Source organism: Pelophylax lessonae, assembly GCF_965119305.1.
Source record: "Pelophylax lessonae genome assembly, chromosome: 7".
Taxonomy (NCBI): Eukaryota; Metazoa; Chordata; class Amphibia; order Anura; family Ranidae; genus Pelophylax; species Pelophylax lessonae.
The window spans coordinates 2,027,841-2,054,906 of NC_138774.1; the positions used below are offsets into that span (position 1 = coordinate 2,027,841).

Here is a 27,066-nt window from a genome sequence, read left to right on the forward strand (position 1 = left end):
CTAAATTAACCCCTGTGCTTTCTACAGCTTTATATACACTAAATTAACCCCTGTGCTTCCACGGCCTTATATACACTAAATTAACCCCTGCACTTATACAGCCTTATATACACTAAATTAACCCCTGTGCTTCCACAGCCTTATGTACACTAAATTAACCCCTGCACTTATACAGCCTTATATACACTATATTAACTTCTGCACTGCTACAGCCTTATATACACTAAATGTCTAAATTAACCCCTGCACTGCCACAGCCTTATATACACTAAATTAACCCCATGCAACGCTACAGCCTTATTAAATGTTCCCCTGCACTGCTATGATGGAATGATGAGCAGGGAGTCAGGCAGCCAGATGTGAAATAGGAGAAGCAAAAATAAACAAATAAACACAAAACATTACAGGAAAAAGAGTTCTGCAACTCTTCTATGTTTTATTATATACACTCTATTAACCCCTGCACTCCCACACCACCTCATACACTCTATTAACCCCTGCACTCCCACACCACCTCATACACTCTATTAACCCCTGCACTCCCACACCACTTCATATACTCAATTAACCCCTGCACTCCCACACCACTTCATATACTCAATTAACCCCTGCACTCCCACACCACCTCATATACTCAATTAACCCCTGCACTCCCACACCACCTCATATACTCAATTAACCCCTGCACTCCCACACCACCTCATATACTCTGCTAGCAGAGACAGTGAGTCAGTCAGCAGGAAGTGGATTCAGACAATCATAAAGAGCAAATAAACATAAAACATGTATAGTATATTAACCCCTGCACTGCTACAGGCATTGTTATATACACCCAATTAACCCCTGCATTATCCTGGGATATTCCCCAAATGACATAATTTATTTCATATAATGCTTCTTCCCTGTCCCCTCCTAGTATATATATATATCTTCTCCTGTCCCTGGAAGGTGTCGCTCCATGGTGGGGGTTCCATGTGATTCTCGTCCTTTATTGGGACAGATCAGACACGCATACACTTTAATCTGCCTGCCAGGTGTGTCCAGCCCCCGCCATTTACTGTACATACCCCCCTGGGGGCAATAAACAGACAGGCAGTGGGGGAGGGGCTGAGCAAATCTCAGTGCTGATGTCACCCTGGAAAGTGCATTGCCAGTTTAAGAGCAGCTGTGGCCCCTTTAAGAGAAGGCAGAGCCCAGAGAGAGAGAGAGGAAGTGAGAGAGGAAAGAAAGAGACACAGAGAGAGGAGAGAGACAGGAGAGAGACAGAGGAGGAGAGGAGGAAGAGACAGCAGAGAGGAGAGAGACAGAGGAGAGGAGAGAGACAGAGGAGAGAGAGGAGAGAGACAGAGGAGAGTAGAGAGAGGAGGAAGAGACAGCAGAGAGGAGAGAGAAACACAGGAGAGACAGGAAGAGGAAAGAAGAGCAAGGAGCAGAGCAGAGCAGAGGAGAGGAGAGCTGAGCTGGCAGTGAAGAGATACATTGTATCAGGAGGAGGAGAGGAGAGATACATTGTATCAGGATAGGAGGGGAGGAGAAGAGATACATTGTATCAGGAGGAAGAGGAGGAGAGGAGATACATTGTATCAGTAGTAGGAGGAGAGGAGATACATTGTATCAGTAGTAGGAGGAGGAGGAAGTATCTGCTAATCTCAGGGTGGGGTGCAGGCAGCACTGAGGGGAGCTGAGTCTCTGGCACACCTTCCTGCTATGCTGAGATAGGTGAGGGTGAAGCGGAGGTGACACATTCCTACCTGCAGGGGGCGCCTCGCTGTGCACACCATGGGGTGAGTCTCATACTTTGTCATGTTGGATCTTGTTGGGTGACATTGCAGAGTGGGGGTACTCTTCTTATCTCTTCTATATCTCCATTTCTCTCTCATTCATGTCTGTGGTCTGTCTGGGGCCCCCCCTCTCCCCGGGGCCCAGGCCCCCCTCCCCACCTTTCCCCACTCATGGTCACCAGTGGGCTCTCACAGCCTTATATGGCGATAAGAGGAGATGGGAAATGGAGGGAGGAAGGCTGACAATTCAATGTGCGGGACACGTCTATCACCGGACATTCCGCAGTCCTCCCAGCCTGAGGGGTCCCCGCCTACACCGGGCCCTCTACAGTATATACCGTATACACGTAGAGTACTCCCAGCCGGAGGAATACCCCCACTGTGTCCTCTACAGTATATACTGTATACACGGGGAGTACTCCCAGCCGGAGGAATACCCCCACTGTGTCCTGTATATTATATACCGTATACACGGGGAGTACTCCCAGCCGGAGGAATACCCCCACTGTGTCCTGTATATTATATACTGTATACACGGGGAGTACTCCCAGCCGGAGGAATACCCCCACTGTGTCCTGTATATTATATACTGTATACACGGGGAGTACTCCCAGCCGGAGGAATACCCCCACTGTGTCCTGTATATTATATACTGTATACACGGGGAGTACTCCGAGCCGGAGGAATACCCCCACTGTGTCCTGTATATTATATACTGTATACACGGGGAGTACTCCCAGCTGGAGGAATACCCCCACTGTGTCCTGTATATTATATACCGTATACACATGGAGTACTCCCAACCGGAGGAATACCCCCACTGTGTCCTGTATATTATATACTGTATACACAGGGAGTACTCCCAGCCGGAGGAATACCCCCACTGTGTCCTGTATATTATATACTGTATACACGGGGAGTACTCCCAGCCGGAGGAATACCCCCACTGTGTCCTGTATATTATACAATGCCTTGCAAAAGTATTCACACCTCTTGAAATTTCCCACATTTTGTCATTTAACAAACCATATAGGAAATGTATTTCATTGGGATTTTATGTGATAGACCGACACAAAGTGGCCATAATTGTGAAGTGGAAGGAAAATGATAAATGATACAAATAAATCTGTGAAAAGTGTGGCTGCATTTGTATTCACCCCCCTTTACTCTGATACCCCCAACTAAAATCTAGAGGAACCAATTACCTTCAGAAGTCCCCTAATTAGTAAATAGAGTCCACCTGTGTGTAATGTAATCTCAGTATAAATACAGCTGTTCTGTGAAGCCCTCAGAGGTTTGTTAGAGAACCTTAGTGAACAAACAGCATCATGAAGGCCAAGGAACACAGCAGACAGGTCAGGGATAAAGTTGTGGAGAAGTGTAAAGCAGGGTTAGGTTATAAAAAAATCTCCCAAGCTTTGACCATCTCACGGAGCGCTGATCAATCCATCATGGGAGAACTGCAACCCTACCAAGACATGGCCATCCACCTAAACTGACCGCCTCGGCCCCTACCAAGACATGGCCATCCACCTAAACTGACCGGCCGGGCTCCTACCAAGACATGGCCGTCCACCTAAACTGACCGCCTCGGCCCCTACCAAGACATGGCCGTCCACCTAAACTGACCGCCTCGGCCCCTACCAAGACATGGCCGTCCACCTAAACTGACCGCCTCGGCCCCTACCAAGACATGGCCGTCCACCTAAACTGACCGCCTCGGCCCCTACCAAGACATGGCCGTCCACCTAAACTGACCGCCTCGGCCCCTACCAAGACATGGCCGTCCACCTAAACTGACCGGCTGGGCCCCTACCAAGACATGGCCGTCCACCTAAACTGACCGGCTGGGCCCCTACCAAGACATGGCCGTCCACCTAAACTGACCGGCCAGGCCCTTACCAAGACATGGCCGTCCACCTAAACTGACCGGCTCGGCCCCTACCAAGACATGGCCGTCCACCTAAACTGACCGGCTGGGCCCCTACCAAGACATGGCCGTCCACCTAAACTGACCGGTCAGGCCCTTACCAAGACATGGCCGTCCACCTAAACTGACCGGCTCGGCCCCTACCAAGACATGGCTGTCCACCTAAACTGACCAGCCGGGCCCCTACCAAGACATGGCTGTCCACCTAAACTGACCGGCCGGGCAAGGAGAGCATTCATCAGAGAAGCAGCCAAGAGGCTCATGGGAACTCTGGAGGAGCTGCAGAGATCCACAGCTCAGGTGGGAGAATCTGTCCACAGGACAACTATTAGTCATGCGCTCCACAAATCTGCCCTTTATGGAAGAGTGAGAAGAAGAAAGCCATTGGTGGAAGAAAGACATAAGAAGTCCTGATTGCAGTTTGGGAGAAGCCATGTGGGGGAGGAGCTCTGCTCAGAGGAGACCAAAATTCAACCTTTTGGTCCATGTGTGGGGGAAAACTAACACTGCACATCACCCTGAACACACCATCCCCACTGTGAAACCTGGTGGTGGCAGCATCATGGTGTGGGGATGCTTTTCTTCAGCAGGGACAGGGAAGCTGGTCAGAGTTGATGGGAAGATGGATGGAGCCAAATACAGGACAATCTTAGAAGAAAAGACTTGAGACTGGGGCAGAGGTTCACCTTCCAGCAGGACAACGACCCGAAACATCCAGCCAGAGCTACAATGGAATGGTTTCATGTGTTAGAATGGCCCAGTCACAGTCCAGACCTAAATCACATTGAGAATCTGTGGCAAGACTTGAAAATTGCTGATCACAGACGCTCTCCATCCAATCTGACAGAGATGAGATATTCTGCAGAGAAGAATGGGCAGAAATGTCCTCTCTAGATGTGCAAAGCTGGTAGAGACATCCCCAAAAAGACTCCCAGCTGTAATTGCAGGGAAAGGCGGAGCTACAAAGTATTGACTCCGGGGGGTGAATACAAATGCAGCCACACTTTTCACAGATTTATTTGTATCATTTATCATTTTCCTTCCACTTCACAATTATGGCCACTTTGTGTCGTCTATCACAGAAAATCCCAATAAAATACATTTACGTTTCTGGGTGTAACATGAGAAAATGTGGGAAATTTCAAGGGGTGTGAATACTTTTGCAAGGCACTGTACACGTGAGGAGTACTCCCAGCCAGAAGTCCCCATGTTTGTCTCACCTGTAATGAGTCATTTCCTCGGTTCCTCTCGGAGTCTCAGGATGAGATCATTCAGCCAGAAATAGTTCTGGATTCTCAGAAAGATCAATAATATAGAGGAAGCCGAATCTGAAACCGGCCAATACATTCCACTTCCTGATGAGGGGGGACGTCTCCCTGAGATCCTGAACTCACCCCCCTCCCCCCACCTCTATCTACATCAGAGATCTATAATGTTACATCACACAACTGAGTCACAGTGATCCCTCTCTGACCCGCTGTGACATAGTGATGTCCTCTTTGGCCGACTGTCCTAGTGATCCCCCTTTGGCTAAATGTGTTAAGGGGATCCCCCTCTGGCCAACGGAGTCGGGGCGATCCCCCCTCTGGCCAACGGAGTCGGGGCGATCCCCCCTCTGGCCAACGGAGTCGGGGCGATCCCCCCTCTGGCCAACGGAGTCGGGCGATCCCCCCTCTGGCGGAAGGGCAAGGCGGCAAATAATCCCCATCATTCCCTTCCACAAAAAGAGGGGAGGGCCTGGCAATGTGACATCATCCACAACCCTGGACACACCCCTTCATGCCCACCTCCTTCTCTAGACCAATCACAGGAATGTTGGATTATCCTGCAGCCACTCGGGTTGGGGACACCATTATTAAAACTGCAGAGCCCCCTAAAATTAGGAACTGTCCCCAGAAACTGGAGAGCGGATCTCATGGGGCCCCTTCTACCCTCGGGCCCCAGGAGAGACACATGGACTGCTATGGATATGTCACCCCATTTATTACCTCTTCTGTGATATATATTTTTGACCTCTCTCTCTCGTTTCTATTGGCTGGGATCATTCAGGGACACGATTGGATGGTTGCTATGGGTTACAGCAGAGGAGGAATGTGACAGTCTCCCTATAATGGACTGAATTAGTGCGGGAACGGTGTTCTGATGTCATAGAATATAATCTTCATATACAATGACACAATTCCATCTGTCCTGCCGTCTGCCCCCAGTGTTATCAGGGAGGAAACATCTCTGCGGAGAGACTCTGCTTCCTCTGATCAGATCTGTGTCTGCCATCTGTGGAGAAATCTGACTTCTCTGTGACCCCCCCCCCCCGTTCCTGACCTGTGTGTGTGCGCCCCCCCCCCTGTTCCTGACCTGTGTGTGTGTGTGTGACCCCGTCCCTGACCTGTGTGTGCCCCCCCATTCCTTGTGTGTGTGACCCCCCCTGACCTGTGTGTGTGTGTGACCCCCCCCCGTCCCTGACCTGTGTGTGTGACCCCCCTCCCCCATCCCTGATGTGTGTGTGTGTGTGACCCCCCCCCCCCCGACCTGTGTGTGACCCCCCCCCGTCCCTGACCTGTGTGTGTGTGACCCCCCCCATCCCTGATGTGTGTGTGTGACCCCCCCCCCCCCCCGACCTGTGTATGTGTGTGACCCCCCCCCCTCGTCCCTGACCTGTGTGTGTGACCCCCCCCCATCCCTGGTGTGTGTGTGTGTGTGTGTGTGTTTGTGTGTGTGACCCCCCCATCCCTGATGTGTGTGACCCCCCCCCCTCGTTCCTGACCTGTGTGTGTGTGTGACCCCCCCCTTCGTTCCTGACGTGTGTGACCCCCCCCCCCCCCTCGTTCCTGACCTGTGTGTGTGTGTGTGTGTGTGTGTGTGACCCTGACCTGTGACTGAACCCCCTCCCCATCCCTGACCTGTGTGTGAGTGACCCCCCCCCCATCCCTGGCCTGTGTGTGACCCTAACCTGTGACTGAACCCCCCCCCCCATCCCTGACCTGTGTGTGACCCTGACCTGTGTGTGACCCCCCCCCCCAATCCCTGAGGGGTGTGTGTGTGTGTGTGTGTGACCCTGACCTGTGACTGAACCCCCTCCCCATCCCTGACCTGTGTGTGAGTGACCCCCCCCCCCCCATCCCTGGCCTGTGTGTGACCCTAACCTGTGACTGAACCCCCCCCCCCATCCCTGACCTGTGTGTGACCCTGACCTGTGTGTGACCCCCCCCCCCCAATCCCTGAGGGGTGTGTGTGTGTGTGTGTGTGTGTGTGACCCTGACCTGTGACTGAACACCCCCCCCCCATCCCTGGCCTGTGTGTGACCCTGACCTGTGACCCCCCCCCCCAATCCCTGAGGTGTGTGTGTGTGTGACCCTGACCTGTGACTGACCCCCCCCCCCCTCCCCAATCCCTGACCTGTGTGTGACCCCCCCCCCCAATCCCTGACGTGTGTGTGACTCCATCCCTGACCTGTGTGTGTGACCCCCCCCCCCAATCCCTGACGTGTGTGTGTGTGTGTGTGACCCTGACCTGTGACTGAACCCCCCCCATCCCTGACCTGTGTGAACCCCCCCCCCCCAATCCCTCACGTGTGTGTGTGTGTGTGTGACCCTGACCTGTGACTGACCCCCCCCCCCTCCCCAATCCCTGACCTGTGTGTGACTCCATCCCTGACCTGTGTGTGACCCTAACCTGTGACTGAACCCCCCCCCCCCATCCCTGACCTGTGTGTGACCCTGACCTGTGTGTGACCCCCCCCCCCCAATCCCTGAGGGGTGTGTGTGTGTGTGTGTGTGACCCTGACCTGTGACTGAACCCCCTCCCCATCCCTGACCTGTGTGTGAGTGACCCCCCCCCCCCATCCCTGGCCTGTGTGTGACCCTAACCTGTGACTGAACCCCCCCCCATCCCTGACCTGTGTGTGACCCTGACCTGTGTGTGACCCCCCCCCCCAATCCCTGAGGGGTGTGTGTGTGTGTGTGTGTGTGTGACCCTGACCTGTGACTGAACACCCCCCCCCCATCCCTGGCCTGTGTGTGACCCTGACCTGTGACCCCCCCCCCCAATCCCTGAGGTGTGTGTGTGTGTGACCCTGACCTGTGACTGACCCCCCCCCCTCCCCAATCCCTGACCTGTGTGTGACCCCCCCCCCCAATCCCTGACGTGTGTGTGTGTGTGTGACCCTGACCTGTGACTGAACCCCCCCCATCCCTGACCTGTGTGAACCCCCCCCCCCAATCCCTCACGTGTGTGTGTGTGTGTGTGACCCTGACCTGTGACTGACCCCCCCCCCTCCCCAATCCCTGACCTGTGTGTGACTCCATCCCTGACCTGTGTGTGTGAACCCCCCCCCCCAATCCCTCACGTGTGTGTGTGTGTGTGTGTGTGTGTGTGTGACCCTGACCTGTGACTGACCCCCCCCCCCCCTCCCCAATCCCTGACCTGTGGGTGTGTGTGTGTGTGTGTGTGTGACTCCATTCCTGACCTGTGTGTGACCCCCGCCCCCCCCAATCCCTGACCTGTGTGACCCCTTCCCCAATCCCTGACGTGTGTGTGTGTGAGACTCCATCCCTGACCTGTGTGTGACCCCCCCCCCCCCCCAATCCCTGACCTGTGTGTGACTCCATCCCTGACCTGTGTGTGTGTGTGTGTGACCCCGTCCCTGACTTTGGATTGGTCCTCATCCTGTGGATCTCAGGCTCCTGATTCTTCTTAACCATTGGGTTATACTGCCCCCTACAGGAGTAGGAGACTAGGCAGGAAAAAACTTGACCACACCCATGGGCATGCCTGGGGGGGGGGGGGGGGGGCGGAAGGGATGTAGGCACTTTTTTCCGTTTTTTTTCTGCCTAGTCAGGCATAAGGACCTCGTTCCTTGCTGGGATTTCTGGTCCTGGCAATTTATTATTATTTTTTTTTTGTTTTAATTACATTTTTTTCCCCTCTTTTTAGTATTATTTTGTTCCTGTGAGAGCTACAATCAAGTGCCGGACTGGGCGACAAACTGGATAATCTAGATCCTAAGAGTCCCCCCAGTCCAGCCAGCGAGCGCATGCAGACCGCAGCTCTGCGCTAGGTCGGCCGCGACACAGCCCTACTAGACGGGGGCTGGCCTGCGAGTTAAACGTCTAACGAGGTCGCATACAACCGGGTCTCAGCCGGAGTCGCAGCGTTCCTCCTGGCCGACAGCACCTACATTCCGATGTAGCGGTGGTCTGTCTGTAGCGGTGCCCACCCTATTCCCGGTGTGGTAGGTAGCTGTCCCCCTACTTCCCCTGGAGGGTTTTGGGGTGGACATAGGCTTTGCAACACGCTCTTAAGGGAGACTGGTAGGAGTTGCTGCTAACCGGGCTGACCGAATTTTCCTGGGGCACAACGGGGGGTTGAGCAGGGTTCCCTGGCATCCTGGGGGTTGGTGGCTAGGGCAGGGATGTGCTCTGAGCTCCCTGCGGCGGTTGTTTGGGCTGGGGGAGCAGATGTTTTTACCATCTGCGGGTACGGACCTCAAGCAGCCGGATCCGACTAAAAACTTAGGCCGCGGCTTTGCGGCCTACTCGTCAGAACCCATGTGAGGTGGCCCCTGTGAGGGTGGCTGAAGCCACTGCCTCCTGTTTGGGCATCTGCCTTCCCCTCACCTGCCCCTGCGTGGTCGGCTCCACTGGGGTTGGCAGTCGGGTGCCCTCAAAAATTTAGGCCGCGGCTTGCGGCCTACTAGGCCATGTGGCTAAGTCAGGCGCTGCAATTGGGGGGGCAACTGTGTGTAGCTGAAGCCCCAACTCTTCTTTAGTCATCTGCCGGGCTGAGGATTCATGAAATTGCAGCTGGGCCCCCACAAAATTTTAGGCCAAGGCTTGCGGCCTGCTGGGCCATATGGTCTGCTTGGCACCTCCCTTGGACAGGGTGGCGCTGTGGGTGGGGGGGCGCTTAATTTTTAATGACAGACTTGCGGCCATTATTGTGTGGCCCCCTTTTAAGGGGGCTATGTCCTATTATTATGTCCGACATTTGGTTCATTCGGTGCGGGCTCCGTTGACGCCCTGGAATCTTAATGGGGTGCTTTCAACTTTACTGAAGCTTCTCTCTGAAAATATTCGGGAGGTTTCCCTGCGTACGTTGCCCCAGAAGGTGGGATTTTTTGGTGGTTATCACGTCGGAACTGACGGCATTATCCTGTCTTTCACCTCATTGTGCTTCACAATGGTCTGTCCATCATTCCTTCCTAAGGTGGTCTCTGACTGTCATTTGAAGACATTGTGTTGCCTTCTCTGTGTCCCAGGCCTAAGCATCTGAAGGAAATTGCCTTGCATGTCTTGGATGTGGTCGGGGCAATTAGACTCCGTAGCTGCCAAATACACCCTTTCGGGAAGTCAGACTCTCTATTTGTGCTCAAGGATGGACCTCACAAAGGGTTGTCCGCTTCCTCTGCGACCATTTTGGGATCAGACAGACGGTGGTTCGGGCCCATTCCATCAGGGGCGAGGTTCCTCCTTTCCCTGTCAAAGAACACTCTACTAGGGCGCTCAGGGCCTCCTGGGCTTTCAGTCTTCAACACACTTGTATAAAGTACTAGAAACCCATACTTGAGTAGAAGTGGAAGCGCTCGATCAAAAAGTGACTTGAGTAGAAGTAGTAAAGTATTCAACATTTTTTGTACTTAAGTATTGCAAGTAGTTTTTTGTTTTTTTTTAAATTTTGCTACTCAAGTACTGAAAGTAAAAGTACAAGTACTGTGTTATGTAGTTATTAAAGAAAGAAGTCAAAAGTTTGAACATCATATTGTTTTTTATTATTTCAAATGCAGCTTTTATTTATACATACAGTAGCATTTATTTTCCTATGCACTGATAACCCCCGGTTCACACTGGGGCGACGCTACTTCGCACCGCGACCTCCGAGGTCGCGGTGCGAGCAGCGCGCCGCGACCTCGGAGCGGCCGCCACGGACTTCATAACATTGAAGTCTATGGCGGTCGCCTCCTGGTCGCCCCAAAGAAGCTCCGGACCCTTTTTCTGAGTCGGAGCGACTTGTGTCGCTACTATCAGAACGGGTCAGCAGCTTCCCTATGGGAGGCGACCTGAGGCGACCAGGTCGCCTCACAGGTCGCCCCAGTGTGAACGGGGGCTAATACACAATGTTTTTGTATCACCAATATGCAACTAAGATTATCTATATGATCATTTCAGGAATATAATGTGACTTATACCCTTGAAAAAGGCTCCAGGATTGAGCCGAAACGCGTTGGGACGCAAAAAGAGGAAAACTCTCTTAAACAAAATAGAGAAGCTTCCTATTTTACCAAGTCACAATTTACACACTGTCACCATTTCATTATCTTTTTCACCCTCTTCACTCAGGGGCCTACAACCCCTTTACCTTTACCATTGTATACTGTATATATAATGTTTTTCATACAGTAAACCAAAATTTATTTTACTACTATTGTATTCATCGTTACTCTTTACACCTTGCCCAACCCTTAGGCCGGAGGTACCTAACCCCAAAACTAACACAATGTTTTGAGCTTCATGAAACTTCCATCTACTGTTCTGGCAGTGATAATTTTTATAATAGTAACGAGTAACTCTGCAGCACAAAAAAAAAAATATATCGGAGTAGAAGTATTGAAATCATCGAAAAAATGTAGTGAAGTAAAAGTGGAAGTAGGAGAAAAATTCTACTCTAGGAAAGTACAGATACCGCCTTTCCGTACTTAAATACAGTAGTGAAGTAGTTCTACTTAGTTACTATACATCTCTGGTAGGACAATTGATCTCTGCAGTTACACACAAAGCCACATCCAATGACAGTAAGAAGCACGCCCCTAGGGACACACTTAACTCCTCCCTCTCCAATAAAATTAACCCCTTCCCTGCCAGTGTCATTTTTACAGTGACAGTGCATATGTATAGCACTGATTACTGCAGTGATGTCACTGGTAACCCCAAAAGTGTCAAAAATGTCAGTCAGGGGTCCGATCTATCCGCCGCAATGTCGCAGTCCCGCAAAAAAAATCGCAGATCGCCGCCATTACTCAACAACAAAAATGACAAAAATATTTCCCTTAGTTAGTAAACGCGATAACTTTTGCGCAAACCAATCAAAATACGCTTATTGCGATTTTTTTTTTTTTTTTTTTTTTTTACCAAACATAGGTAGCAGAAAACAAATTGGCCAAAAATTTAAAAAAAATTCGATTTCTACATTTTTTTTTTTTTTGGGGGAATTTCATATAAAAAAAAATGTGAAAAATATTGTTATTTTTGCAGAATTGTCGCTGTTTTTTTGTTTATAGCGCATGATCAAAAAATCACACAGGTGATGAAATACCACCAAAAGAAAGCTCTGTTTGTGGGAAAAAAAGGACGTCAAATTCGTGTAGGTACAGCGTCGCACGACCACGCAATTCTGTTAAAGTCACGCAGTGCTGAATCGCAAAATACCCCCTGGTCAGGAAGGGGGTAAAATCTTCCGGGGGTTTAAGTGGTTAAGTACAGTAGTGAAGTAGTTCTACTTAGTTACTATACATCTCTGGTCTTCAAGCGTCGGTGACGCAGGCTTTGCAAGGCGGCCACCTGGTCGTCTGTGCCCACTTTTACAAATGTTTTTGTAAAGTGGAAGTGTTGGCGTCTGCGGATGCTTCTTTTGGCCGCAAGGTTTTGCAGGCTGCTGGTTGGAGGACCCGGTCCTCTTTGAGGGTGTATTGTTTTTCAGGTGAGCTCCATGTTATCTGGTTGGCTATAGTTTAGCCTTGGGAATTTTTTTCTGACATTTTCCCACCCCTCAGGTTTGACGCTGCTTTGGGACATCCCAATGGTTCTGAAGATCAGGAGCTGAGTCCCTCAATGAACGAAAGAGAAAATGGGACCATTTCTTTGATGTTCATTGGTGGACACAGCACCCTCTCCTCTGTGGAGTTGGCTTTCTTCTGACACTGCTTGTAAGAAAACTGAGTGCCTAAGGCTGAGAGTGGGCGTATACCTCCTGGGACCGCCCATAGGCTTAGTCAAGCTTTGTGTCCTTCTCCTGTTGGAGGCAGTATAACCCAATGGTTAAGAAGAATCAGGAGCTGTGTCCGTCCAATGAATCATCAGAAAAATGGATTTTACGGGAAGTCAAAAATCCCAGTTTTTGGTTGGAGTGTAGGCACAGTCTTTTCATATCTGGAGGCAAGACTTTTAGCCAAGAAAGTCTCGCTCCTCTTGCTGCATTAATGGATAGCTGTATGTAGTATAGTAGGTGTGTGGAGTCCCCCCTTACATTCTCTTCTCCCTCCTCCCAGGGAGGTGGCGGTGATCACGGCCAGAGCCACGGTTATGATCTATGATGACGGCAGTAAGAAGTGGATTAATGCCGGGACGGGAGCCGTGGGATTCAGCCGAGTGCAGATCTTCCACAATTCCGCCACTCAGATGTACCGCGTGGTGGGGAGGAAGATGCAGGACCAGCAGGTATGTCCAACCTATACAGAGGACAGGTACCTACCTGATGGGTCATGTGGGGGGTAAACATTGTGTCGGGTATAGAGGGGCGCTGTATACATTGTGTCAGGTATAGAGGGACATATACATTGTGTCGGGCATAGGGGGGCACTGTAAACGTTGTGTTGGGTATAGAGGGGGGCGCTGTAAACGGGGTTTTGCCTATGGAGGTGTGCGGTATACGGGGTGTCACCTATAGAGGGCACAGTATATGGGGTGTTGGGTATAGAGGGGCGCAGTATAGGGGGTGTCTCCCATAGAGGGGCACAGTATAGGGGGTGTCCCCCGTAGAGGGGCGCATTATAGGGGGTGTCTCCCATAGAGGGGCGCAGTATAGGGGGTGTCTCCCGTAGAGGGGCGCAGTATAGGGGGTGAATCCCGTAGAGGGGCGCAGTATAGGGGTTGTCCCCCGTAGAGGGGCGCAGTATAGGGGGTGTCTCCCGTAGAGGGGCGCAGTATAGGGGGTGTCTCCCGTAGAGGGGCGCAGTATACGAGGGTGTCCCCCGTAGAGGGGCGCAGTATACGAGGGTGTCCCCCGTAGAGGGGCGCAGTATACGAGGGTGTCCCCCATAGAGGGGCGCAGTATACGAGGGTGTCCCCCATAGAGGGGCGCAGTATACGAGGGTGTCCCCCATAGAGGGGTGCAGTATATGAGGGTGTCATCCGTAGAGGGGCGCAGTATAGGGGGTGTCCCCCATAGAGGGGCGCAGTATACGAGGGTGTCCCCCGTAGAGGGGCGCAGTATACGAGGGTGTCCCCCGTAGAGGGGCGCAGTATATGAGGGTGTCCCCCGTAGAGGGGCGCAGTATATGAGGGTGTCCCCCGTAGAGGGGTGCAGTATATGAGGGTGTCCCCCGTAGAGGGGCGCAGTATAGGGGGTGTCCCCCATAGAGGGGCGCAGTATATCTTGTAGGTGGGTAGAGATGGCGGTATGGAAGGATTCTGGGGGAGAATTGAGATGAAGTGGAAGTCGGTAGGAGGGGAAGTCAGGGGGAAGTTCTTGGGGGCGGGGGGGGGCGTTCCTCCGGATATTCCTTTTATTAGTGGGGGTGGCGGTTCCTCCTTTTACTGGACAAACCTTCCACTGCTAGAATTGTCTCCCCCCCCCCCCCCGCCACACCAGGACCCCATAATTTGGGGACCTGGCGATGTCCATGGAGGGGGATTGGGGGTCACCAGCAGCCAATCAGATCATGTTATAAGGGGACACAGACTCTCTGGTCAGGTGTCATCTAATAGAGGAGTGGGGGGTGGACATGGGAAGGGGGGGTGGTAATGGACGGCTAATATGAAAGAAGGTGGGGGGGGGGGACAGAGCGGATGATAAAAATGGACCGGGGGAAGGGCAAAGTGGGGGCTGATCATGCAATGGGAGGGGGGATCTAGAACAGACATGGACTAGGGGGAGGGGAAGGAGGACAAATGGGTGTTCCCTGGATGGGGGAGGGGAAGAGAGAGCTGACCATAGCACCACCCATCAGACATTTCTAATAAGGGGCGGGGCTTAGGGGGAGGGGATATTAGGGGAAAGGTGGGGTTATAGAGTGACCACTGATCCTGGCAGGGGGCGGAGCAGAGAACACCAGTGATGGCGCACTCTTGGCCAGGGGTGGGACTTGTCTAGGTGGGAGGGGCGGGGCTTAGTAGATGCAGGACTCTGTACTATGAACTGTCTCCCCTATGGTGGCAAGAGGACATTGGGTGGGGGGGGGGGGGAGATGCCAGAAAACGCAATGCAGGGGGTGGGGGAGGGAACATTAAGGGAAGAGCCCCCCCATCAGTCTGGGGGGGGGGTCTCCATCATGGGAAGGAAGGGGTACCAGTACGGGATGTAGGGCCACCAGTGTGGGGCCCCTGACCTGCTGGGCCCTGTAGTCTGTGCTGCAGGGAATTCTGGGTAATATCTTCTTCTTCTCTGGGCAGGTGGTGATAAATTGCCCTCTGATTAGAGGACTGAAGTACCATCAGGCAACGCCCAACTTCCACCAATGGCGGGACGCGCGGCAGGTGTGGGGGCTGAACTTCAGCAGCAAGGAGGAGGCGGCACACTTTGCGGCGGGAATTTCTCAGGCTCTCGAGGCTCTGGAGACAGGTGAGTGATTCCATCCAATCCGCATCCAGAGAGGTCACCACCCAGGTCACCTGTCATCCCCATATTCACCTGATATTCACTTGTCATCCCAATATTCACCCATCCTCATCCAGGTCACCCGCCATCCCAACATTCACCCATCATCCCGACCATTCACCCGTCATCCTGATATTCACCTGATATTCCCCCATCATCCCGATATATTCACCCATCCTCACCCAGGTCACCTGTCATCCCGACCATTCACCCATCATCCTGATATTCACCCATCATCCTGATATTCACCCGTCCTCAACCAGGTCACCCGCCATCCCAACATTCACCCATCACCCTGATCATTCACCCGTCATCCTGACCATTCACCCGTCATCCTGATATTCACCTGATATTCCCCCATCATCCCGATATATTCACCCATCCTCACCCAGGTCACCTGTCATCCCGATATTCACCTGATATTCCCCTATCATCCCAATATATTCACCCATCCTCAACCAGGTCACCCGCCATCCCGACCATTCACCCATCATCCTGATATTCACCCATCATCCTGATATTCACCCGTCCTCAACAAGGTCACCCGCCATCCCGACATTCACCCGTCATCCTGGCATTCACCCAATATTTACCCATCCTCCAATATCCCAATATTCACCCGTCATCCTGATATTCACCTGATATTCCCCCATCATCCCGATATATTCACCCGTCCTCAACCAGGTCACCCGCCATCCCAACATTCACCCACCATCACCCAGGTCACCTGTCATCCTGATATTCCCCCATCATCCCAACCATTCACCCGTCATCCTGATATTCACCCGTCCTCAACCAGGTCACCCGCCATCCCAACATTCACCTATCATCCCGACCATTCACCCGTCCTCAACCAGGTCACCCACCATCCCAACATTCACCTGTCATCCTGATATTCCCCCATCATCCCGATATATTCACCCATCCTCACACAGGTCACCGCCATCCCGACCATTCACCCATCATCCTGATATTCACCCATCATCCTGATATTCACCCGTCCTCAACAAGGTCACCCGCCATCCCGACATTCACCCGTCATCCTGGCATTCACCCAATATTTACCCATCCTCCAATATCCCAATATTCACCCGTCATCCTGATATTCACCTGATATTCCCCCATCATCCCGATATATTCACCCGTCCTCAACCAGGTCACCCGCCATCCCAACATTCACCCACCATCACCCAGGTCACCTGTCATCCTGATATTCCCCCATCATCCCAACCATTCACCCGTCATCCTGATATTCACCCGTCCTCAACCAGGTCACCCGCCATCCCAACATTCACCTATCATCCCGACCATTCACCCGTCCTCAACCAGGTCACCCACCATCCCAACATTCACCTGTCATCCTGATATTCCCCCATCATCCCGATATATTCACCCATCCTCACACAGGTCACCCGCCATCCCGACCATTCACCCATCATCCTGATATTCACCCATCATCCTGATATTCACCCGTCCTCAACAAGGTCACCCGCCATCCCGACATTCACCCGTCATCCTGGCATTCACCCAATATTCACCCATCCTCCAATATCCCAATATTCACCTGATATCCTGATATTTACCTGTCATCTCAATACTCACCCTTTATTCCCTCTCCCCACAGGCGCCAGCTGGACTCCAATGAATGGACCCAAAGTAGAAGAGCCGGAACCCCCAAGGAGGTAAAGACATTGGATCTTATGTATGAACCCCCTCCCCCCCCCCCCTCCCGTATAATGTCTGGGTCCCTCTGGGTTGCCCCTCCGCCCATATAATGTCTGGGTCCCTGGCACAGCATGATATTGGTCCACTATTCTGGGTTCAATCAGGTGGGGGGGGGGAGGAGGAGGCAGGGAATAAATGATCTCTAACTGTCAGTGACGTCTTCTGTCCACAGACCTCCCGAACCGGAGCAGAAAGTCCAGAGTCCAGGTGAGATAGCGAGAGACCGCCAGCTAGGGAGGCGTCACTATTCACCTACAGTCTCATCTACAACATATCACCAAAAGTATTGGGACGCCTCTCTATATACACTATATTGTCAAAAGTATTGGGACCCCTCTCTATATACACTATATTACCAAAAGTATTGGGACGCCTCTCTATATACACTATATTACCAAAAGTATTGGGACACCTCTCTATATACACTATATTACCAAAAGTATTGGGACACCTCTCTATATACACTATATTACCAAAAGTATTGGGACACCTCTCTATATACACTATATTACCAAAAGTATTGGGACGCCTGCCTTTACACACACATCAACTTTAATGACATCCCAGTCTTAGTCCGTAGGGTTCAATATTGAGTTGTCCCACCCTTTGCAGCTATAACACCTTCAACTCTTCTGGGAAGGCTGTCCACAAGGTTTAGGAGTGTCTATGGGAATGTTTCACCATTCTTCCAGAAGTGCATTTGTGAGGTTAGGCACTGATGTTGGACGAGAAGGCCTGGCTCGCAGTCTCTAATTCATCCCAAAGGTGTTGTATCGGGTTGAGGTCAGGACTCTGTGCAGGCCAGTCAAGTTCCTCCACCCCAAACTCGCTCATCCATGTCTTTATGGACCTTGCTTTGTGCACTGCTGCGCAGTCATGTTGGAACAGGGAGGGGCCATCCCCAAACTCCTCCCACAAAGTTGGGAGCATGAAATTGTCCAAAATGTCTTGAAATGTTGACGCCTTAAGAGTTCCCTAGACTGGAACTAAGGGGCCAAGCCCAACCCCTGAAAAACACCCCCCACCCCATAATCCCCCCTCCCCCCCCCACACCATAATCCCCCCTCCACCACATGATTTGGACCACTGCACAAAGCAAGGCCCATAAAGACATGGATGAGCGAGTTTGGGGTGGAGGAACTTGCCTGGCCTGCACAGAGTCCTGACCTCAACCCCATAGAACACCTTAGGGATAAATTAGAGACTGCGAGCCAGGCCTTCTCGTCCAACATCAGTGCCTGACTTCACAAATGCTCTTCTGGAAGAATGGTGAAACATTCCCATAGACACTCCTAAACCTTGTGGACGGCCTTCCCAGAAGAGTTGAAGCTGTTATAGCTGCAAAGGGCGGAGCCAACTCAATATTGAACCCTACGGACTAAGACTGGGATGCCATTAAAGTTCATGTGTGTGTAAAGGCCGGTGTCCCAATACTTTTAGCAATAGAAAATATATACAGTATCTCACAAAAGTCAGTACACCCCTCACATTTTTGTAAATATTTTATTCTATCTTTTCATGTGACAACACTGAAGAAATGAGACTTTGCTACAATGTAAAGTAGTGAGTGTACAGCTTGTATAACAGTGTAAATTTACTGTCCCCTCAAAATAACTCAACACACAGCCATTAATGTCTAAACCGCTGGCAGCAAAAGTGAGTACACCCCTAAGTGACAATGTCCACATTGGGCCCAATTAGCCATTTTCCCTCCCCCGGTGTCATGTGACTCGTTAGTGTTACAAGGTCTCAGGTGTGAATGGGGGGCAGGTGTGTTAAATTTGGTGTTATCGCTCTCACTCTCTCATACTGGTCACTGGAAGTTCAACATGGCACCTCATGGCAAAGAACTCTGTAAGGGTTTCTGAAAAAAAGAATTGTTGCTCTACATAAAGATGGCCTAGGGCTATAAGAAGATTGCCAAGACCCTGAAACTGAGCTGCAGCGGGTTGGCCAAGACCATACAGCGGTATAACAGGACAGGTTCCACTCAGAACAGGCCTCGTCATGGTCCACCAAAGAAGTTGAGTGCTCAGCGTCATATCCAGAGGTTGTCTTTGGGAAATAGACGTATGAGTGCTGCCAGCATTGCTGCAGAGGTTGAAGGGGTGGGGGAGGGGTCAGCCTGTCAGTGCTCAGACCATACGCCGCACACTGCATCAAATTGGTCTGCATGGCTGTCATCCCAGAAGGAAGTCTCTTCTAAAGATGATGCACAAGAAAGCCCACAGTTTGCTGAAGACAAGCAGACTAAGGACATGGATTACTGGAACCGTCTCCTGTGGTCTGATGAGACCAAGATAAACTTATTTGGTGTCAGATGGTGTCAGGCGTGTGTGGGGGCAACCAGGTGAGGAGTACAAAGACAAGTGTGTCTTCCTACAGTCAAGCATGGTGCTGGGAGTGTCATGGTCTGGGGCTGCATGAGTGCTGCCGGCACTGGGGAGCTACAGATCATTGAGGGAACCATGAATGCCAACATGTACTGTGACATACTGAAGCAGAGCATGATCCCCTCCCTTCAGAGACTGGGAGGCAGGGCAATATTCCAACATAACGACCCCAAACACCTCCAAGATGACCACTGCCTTGCTAAAGAAGCTGAGGGTAAAGGTGATGGACTGGCCAAGCGTCTCCAGACCTAAACCCTATTGAGCATCTGTGGGGATCCTCAAACAGAAGGTGGAGGAGGGGAAGGTCTCTAACATCCACCAGCTCTGTGATGTCATCATGGAGGAGGGGAAGAGGACTCCAGTGACAACCTGTGAAGCTCTGGTGAACTCCATGCCCAAGAGGGTTAAGGCAGTGCTGGAAAATAATGGAAGACACAGAAAATATTGACACTTTGTGCCCAATTTGGACATTGTCACTTAGGGGTGTACTCACTTTTGTTGCCAGCAGTTTAGACATTAATGGCTGTGTGTTGAGTTATTTTGAGAGGACAGTAAATTTACACTGTTATACAAGCTGTACACTCACTACTTTACATTGTAGCAAAGTCTCATTTCTTCAGTGTTGTCACATGAAAAGATAGATGGGAGGGGTGTACTTACTTTTGTGAGATACTGTATGTAGCCTGCGGGGGGGTTTATACTTTACTGTGTGTGACCCCCCCCCCCACCCCCCTATAGACTCCTCCCCTATATACACAGTGTCCTGTCCATCCTCTGAAGATCCGGTTACTTTGTATCTCTTCTGACTTCTCTCTCCTTCTCCTTCCAGTTGCCCCGGTTACTCCACCATCAAGTGGTCCTCCAGCTCCGCCTGGCCCACCACCTCCACCAGGGCCACCACCGGCTTCTGGGGGTCCTCCAGCTCCTCCAGGGGGGCCTCCAGCTCCTCCAGGGGGTCCTCCAGCTCCACCTCCTATGCCTTCTGGGGGTGGTCCTCCCCCTCCCCCTCCTCTACCATCTGGTGGAGGTGCCGGGGGTATTGGTGCTGGTGGTGGAGCTGGCGGGTTGGCGGCCGCACTGGCTGCAGCCAAGCTGAGGAAAGTGGCAAAGGTGAGTGTGAGGTACTGTGGGGGAGGGTGAAGGGGGCAGATATAATCATCATGGGGGAGGGTAACGGGGCAGATATAATCAAGGGGGGAGGGGAGAAGAGCAGATCCTGGGGCCAATGGAGGCCATGCCCATCCTCTGTACATTATCTGCACCCTGTCGTCTCTTTGACTTTGCGGGGATCCAGGAGGAGGAATAACCCCCCCCCCCCCAATATCTGACCATTATCCTATCCCGTCTGTTCCGCAGGATGAAGGGGGCGGGACATCTCCAGCGAGCGCGGGGCCACCCAAGCCAGACGCCAGCCGCACCAGTGGAGGAGCATCTGTGGGGGGAGGAGGCGGCGGAGGACTGATGGAGGAGATGAACGCAAAGCTGGCCCGCCGGTAAGAGGATTCATTATCTTGTCCCCCCCCCCCCAATCATATTACAGACAGCACACCATAGCGCGCTCCTAGTCCCAGCCTGCCTGTCAGTAAAGGAATTAGTCCCTCCCCCATCATACTACAGACAGTGCACACCATAGCGCGCTCCTAGTCCCAGCCTGCCTGTCAGTAAAGGAATTAGTCCCTCCCCATCATTCTACAGACTGCGCACACCATAGCACGCTCCTAGTCCCAGCCTGCCTGTCAGTAAAGGAATTAGTCCCTCCCCATCATACTACAGACTGCGCACACCATAGCACGCTCCCAGTCCCAGCCTGCCTGTCAGTAAAGGAATTAGTCCCTCCCCATCATACTACAGACTGCGCACACCATAGCACGCTCCTAGTCCCAGCCTGCCTGTCAGTAAAGGAATTAGTCCCTCCCCATCATACTACAGACAGTGCACACCATAGCGCGCTCCCAGTCCCAGCCTGCCTGTCAGTAAAGGAATTAGTCCCTCCCCATCATACTACAGACTGCGCACACCATAGCACGCTCCTAGTCCCAGCCTGCCTGTCAGTAAAGGAATTAGTCCCTCCCCATCATACTACAGACAGTGCACACCATAGCGCGCTCCCAGTCCCAGCCTGCCTGTCAGTAAAGGAATTAGTCCCTCCCCATCATACTACAGACAGTGCACACCATAGCACGCTCCTAGTCCCAGCCTGCCTGTCAGTAAAGGAATTAGTCCCTCCCCATCATACTACAGACTGCGCACACCATAGCACGCTCCTAGTCCCAGCCTGCCTGTCAGTAAAGGAATTAGTCCCTCCCCATCATACTACAGACTGCGCACACCATAGCACGCTCCTAGTCCCAGCCTGCCTGTCAGTAAAGGAATTAGTCCCTCCCCATCATACTACAGACAGTGCACACCATAGCGCGCTCCCAGTCCCAGCCTGCCTGTCAGTAAAGGAATTAGTCCCTCCCCATCATACTACAGACAGTGCACACCATAGCGCGCTCCCAGTCCCAGCCTGCCTGTCAGTAAAGGAATTAGTCCCTCCCCATCATACTACAGACAGTGCACACCATAGCACGCTCCTAGTCCCAGCCTGCCTGTCAGTAAAGGAATTAGTCCCTCCCCATCATACTACAGACAGTGCACACCATAGCGCGCTCCTAGTCCCAGCCTGCCTGTCAGTAAAGGAATTAGTCCCTCCCCATCATACTACAGACAGTGCACACCATAGCACGCTCCCAGTCCCAGCCTGCCTGTCAGTAAAGGAATTAGTCCCTCCCCATCATACTACAGACAGTGCACACCATAGCGCGCTCCCAGTCCCAGCCTGCCTGTCAGTAAAGGAATTAGTCCCTCCCCATCATACTACAGACAGTGCACACCATAGCACGCTCCTAGTCCCAGCCTGCCTGTCATTAAAGGAATTAGTCCCTCCCCATCATACTACAGACAGTGCACACCATAGCGCGCTCCCAGTCCCAGCCTGCCTGTCAGTAAAGGAATTAGTCCCTCCCCATCATACTACAGACAGTGCACACCATAGCACGCTCCTAGTCCCAGCCTGCCTGTCAGTAAAGGAATAAGTCCCTCCCCATCATACTACAGACAGTGCACACCATAGCGCGCTCCCAGTCCCAGCCTGCCTGTCAGTAAAGGAATTAGTCCCTCCCCATCATACTACAGACTGCGCACACCATAGCACGCTCCTAGTCCCAGCCTGCCTGTCAGTAAAGGAATTAGTCCCTCCCCATCATACTACAGACTGCGCACACCATAGCGCGCTCCTAGTCCCAGCCTGCCTGTCAGTAAAGGAATTAGTCCCTCCCCATCATACTACAGACTGCGCACACCATAGCGCGCTCCTAGTCCCAGCCTGTCTGTCAGTAAAGGAATTAGTCTCTCCCCCATCATTCTACAGACTGAACACACCATAGCACGCTCCTAGTCCCAGCCTGCCTGTCAGTAAAGGAATTAGTCCCTCCCCATCATACTACAGACTGAACACACCATAGCACGCTCCTAGTCCCAGCCTGCCTGTCAGTGAAGGAATTAGTCCCTCCCCATCATTCTACAGACAGTGCACACCATAGCACGCTCCTAGTCCCAGCCTGCCTGTCAGTAAAGGAATTAGTCCCTCCCCATCATACTACAGACTGCGCACACCATAGCGCGCTCCTAGTCCCAGCCTGCCTGTCAGTGAAGGAATTAGTCCCTCCCCATCATTCTACAGACAGTGCACACCATAGCACGCTCCTAGTCCCAGCCTGTCAGTAAAATAATTAACCCCTCCCCCGTCATACTACATACCGCGCTCCTATGGGGCTGCCTCTGTCATGCTCATCCTCAGGCGTGGGTGGAGGCAGGGGATCAGTATGACAGCCAGGCGTTACTATGGCTCCGCCCACTTCAGGGCTTCGCGCCATCTATACCTATCATTACATGCCACCATGTGATCACACTGACTCCGCCCCCTATTGATTCTGCAGGAAGAAGATGTCACAACAAGGCGAGCGCCCTGCCCCGCCCACCACGCAGGATGACAGCGATATACAGAGTGGGAGGAACCAAACTGGTAAGTGACATTAGCATAATATTGTCCCGCCTTTCAGGTTTTGCTCACCCTGACACCTGGGGGCGCCATTAGCCACATGCAGTACGATTGCATCAATGGTGCGCTTCACTGTGATGTCATTCGATGGCGCAGGAAACCGCCAATCACTCGATGGAGGTCAACGGATATATAGGGGAGATGAAAGGGATGTATAGAGGAAATGGGGGGACACGGATAGGGGGGGAAGGGGATGTAGAGAGGAGACTGAGGCAATGTTTAGTGGAGTTGGAGGGGATGTATACGGGAGACAGAGAGGGGGGCGTATTGAGGGAACATATAAGGGAGACGGAGGGGGTGTATAAAGGGGACATATAGGGAAGGTGGAGGGGGCATATAGAGGGGATATATAGGGGAGATAGACGGGGTGTATAAAGGGGACATATAGGGGAGACGGAGGGGGTGTATAGAGGAGAGGTGGAGGGGCGTAAAGAGGGGGCGTATAGGGGAGACGGAGGGGATGTATAGGGGAGGCGGAGGGGATGTAGAGTTGGGGTGATATATATGGGAGATGGATGGGACATATAGGGGAGACGGAGGGGATGTAGATTTGGGGTGATTTTGTAGGGGAGATTGATGGGACGTATGGAGGGGATGTAGAGTTGGGGTGATATATAGGGGAGACTGAGGGGGATGTAGAGCTGGGGTGATGTATAGGGGAGACCGAGGGGATGTTGAGTTGGGGGGGGATGTATAGGGGAGACCGAGGGGATGTTGAGTTGGGGGGGGATGTATAGGGGAGACGGAGGAGATGTTGAGTTGGGCGGATATATAGGGGAGACAGAGGGGATGGATGGAAGAGATGGAGGAGATGTATAAGGGGACGGGGGGACGGAAGGGATGTAGAGTTGGGGTGATATATAGGGGAGATGGAGGGGATGTATGGAAGAGATGGAGGGAATGTAGAGTTGGGGGAGATGGGAGGGGACATATGGAGGAGATGTATAGGGGAGACGGAGGGCACGAAGAGTTGGGGTGATATATATAGAGGAGTCATATGGAATGGACGTATAGGGGGATGTAGAGTTGGGGGTGATATATAGGGGAGACGGAGGAGACGTAGAGTTGGGGTGAGATATAGGGGAGACGTAGAGTTGGGGTGATATATAGGGGAGACGGAGGAGACGTAGAGTTGGGGTGAGATATAGGGGAGACGTAGAGTTGGGGTGATATATAGGGGAGATGGAGGGGACATATGGAAGAGATGGAGATGTATTGGGGAGGCGGAGGGGATGTAGAGTTGGTGTGATATATACAGGAGATGGATGGGACATATAGGGGAGACAGAGGGGATGTAGATTTGGGGTGATTTATGGTGGAGACTGATGGGACGTATGGCGGAGACGGAGGGGATGTAGATTTGGGGTGATTTATAGGGGAGACAGAGGGGATGTAGAGTTGGGGTGATATATAGGGGAGACGGAAGAAATCTATAGGGGAGACGGAGGGGGATGTAGAGTTGGGGTGATGTTTAGGGGAGACCGAGGGGATGTAGAGCTGGGGTGATGATATATAGGGGAGATGGAGAGGACATATGGAAGAGATGGAGGAGATGTATAGGGGAGACAGAGGGGGATGTAGAGTTGGGGTGATATATAGAGGAGATGAAGGGGAAGTATAGGGGAGATGGAGGGGATGTAGAGTTGGAGGTGATATATAGAGGAGATGAAGGGGAAGTATAGGGGAGATGGAGGGGATGTATAAAGGAGACGGAGGAGACATATAGGGGGGACAGAAGAGATTTAAAATTGGGGTGATAAATAGGTAGGACGTAGAGTTGGGTGGGATATAGGGGAGAGACGTAGAGTTGGGGTGGGATATAGGGGAGAGACGTAGAGTTGGGGTGATATATAGGGGAGATGGAGGAGGCATAAAGTTGGGGTGAGATGTGGGGGGAGATGTAGAGTTGGGGTGAGATATAGAGGAGACGTAGAGTTGGGGTGAGATATAGGGGAGACGGAGGAGACGTAGAGTTGGGGTGAGATATAGGGGGGGAGACGTAGAGTTGGGGTGAGATATAGGGGAGACGTAGAGTTGGGGTGAGATATAGGGGGGAGACGTAGAGTTGGGGTGAGATATAGGGGAAACGTAGAGTTGGGGTGAGATATAGGGGAGACGGAGGAGACGTAGAGTTGGGGTGAGATATAGGGGGGGAGACGTAGAGTTGGGGTGAGATATAGGGGAGACGGAGGAGACGTAGAGTTGGGGTGAGATATAGGGGGGGAGATGTAGAGTTGGGGTGAGATATAGGGGGGGGAGACGTAGAGTTGGGGTGAGATATAGGGGGGGAGACGTAGAGTTGGGGTGAGATATAGGGGAGACGGAGGAGACGTAGAGTTGGGGTGATATATAGGGGGGGAGACGTAGAGTTGGGGTGAGATATAGGGGAGACGGAGGAGACGTAGAGTTGGGGTGAGATATAGGGGAGACGTAGAGTTGGGGTGATATATAGGGGGGGGAGACGTAGAGTTGGGGTGAGATATAGGTATATAGGAGACAGCGCTGATCTGATGTAAATCGGAGATGGAGGTGATATGGGGGATGGGGGTGGCGTGTCGTTGGCGGTGTTCATGTATTGCTGTACAGACACGGCTCGGTTCCTGACCTCAATATTACCACACGCAAGTTGTCACACTTCCTGTTGTCGGTACGTTAAAGGGGAAGTCCGGTGGAAATGCTCAGCGAGTCACAAACCGCCGCACTTCATAATTCCGCTGTTTCCATATTTCTATATACAGATCTGTCCCGTCACCATTATACCTCCAATATACTTCTAATCATCTGTTACCCATCCCCCTCTATACCTCTATAACTGATTGGTCTATGCACCAACCCCCACCCCATTCCCCCTCCACCAATATTTGACTGTTCTCCTCCAGTCATCCAGGCTGGAATCTGTCTTTAAAGTGGAACTCCGGACAGAGTCAGACGCGCCTTTAGACAGTGCCGCTGTGTTTTTGCCACTGACGGACTTCAGAATACACGGCATGTCAGTTTTTTTTATTTGCCCAGAGCTCCACTTTAAGTTGGCATTTTCTGTCTGGACTGAAATCTGACATCAGGCTTGCAGTGGGAGTGGCTACTCAGCAAAGTAATGAGTGGTTGGGCGTTAAAGAAGGGCGGGAGCTCCTGGTGGGCGTTGCTAGTGTGGCTGTGTCAGTAGAAGCCAATAGAGGCAGCAGGAGGCAGGGCTCCTGCAGCACAGCAGAGGCGGGGTCACAGGTGGGGGTGGAACTTTCCCTGGCAGGAAACCCATTCTAATGTCCTAGAATCTGGAGGGAAGGTGACTGATTATTGTCCTCGGATTGCAGCGCTGACTCCTCTCCATTCTGTTTTCAGAACCGGCCCGGCGCCCCTGGGACAGAGGAAGCACCACGTTGCCCAGGTAATGACGGCCGTCTTGGCGGAGCCACAGGGTGACCCCCATTTGCTCTTTGCCACCGCTCACTCTTCTCTGTGTCCACAGGATGAAATCGACGGTCAGCAGCACTGAGGTGGCTCCGAGTACAGACGAACCAACGGACTCCATGGAGAGGATGAAGCAGGTAA

The 27,066-nt window shown here is 52.1% G+C and overlaps 1 protein-coding gene across 1 annotated transcript in view; it reads left to right on the forward strand.

Annotated features, from left to right (window-relative positions):
• Positions 1 to 1,691: 1,691 nt before the first annotated feature.
• The window catches only part of VASP (vasodilator stimulated phosphoprotein), a 39,987-nt gene continuing 14,612 nt past the window's right edge, over positions 1,692 to 27,066 (forward strand). Inside the window, exons 1-10 of the mRNA XM_082263368.1 lie at positions 1,692 to 1,784; positions 12,971 to 13,139; positions 15,093 to 15,261; positions 16,922 to 16,979; positions 17,195 to 17,229; positions 20,245 to 20,525; positions 20,772 to 20,908; positions 23,396 to 23,481; positions 26,857 to 26,902; positions 26,984 to 27,062. Of these exons, the coding sequence (XP_082119494.1) occupies positions 1,780 to 1,784; positions 12,971 to 13,139; positions 15,093 to 15,261; positions 16,922 to 16,979; positions 17,195 to 17,229; positions 20,245 to 20,525; positions 20,772 to 20,908; positions 23,396 to 23,481; positions 26,857 to 26,902; positions 26,984 to 27,062 (1,065 nt within the window). The 5' untranslated portion in view covers positions 1,692 to 1,779. The remainder of the gene's footprint in view (positions 1,785 to 12,970; positions 13,140 to 15,092; positions 15,262 to 16,921; positions 16,980 to 17,194; positions 17,230 to 20,244; positions 20,526 to 20,771; positions 20,909 to 23,395; positions 23,482 to 26,856; positions 26,903 to 26,983; positions 27,063 to 27,066) is intronic.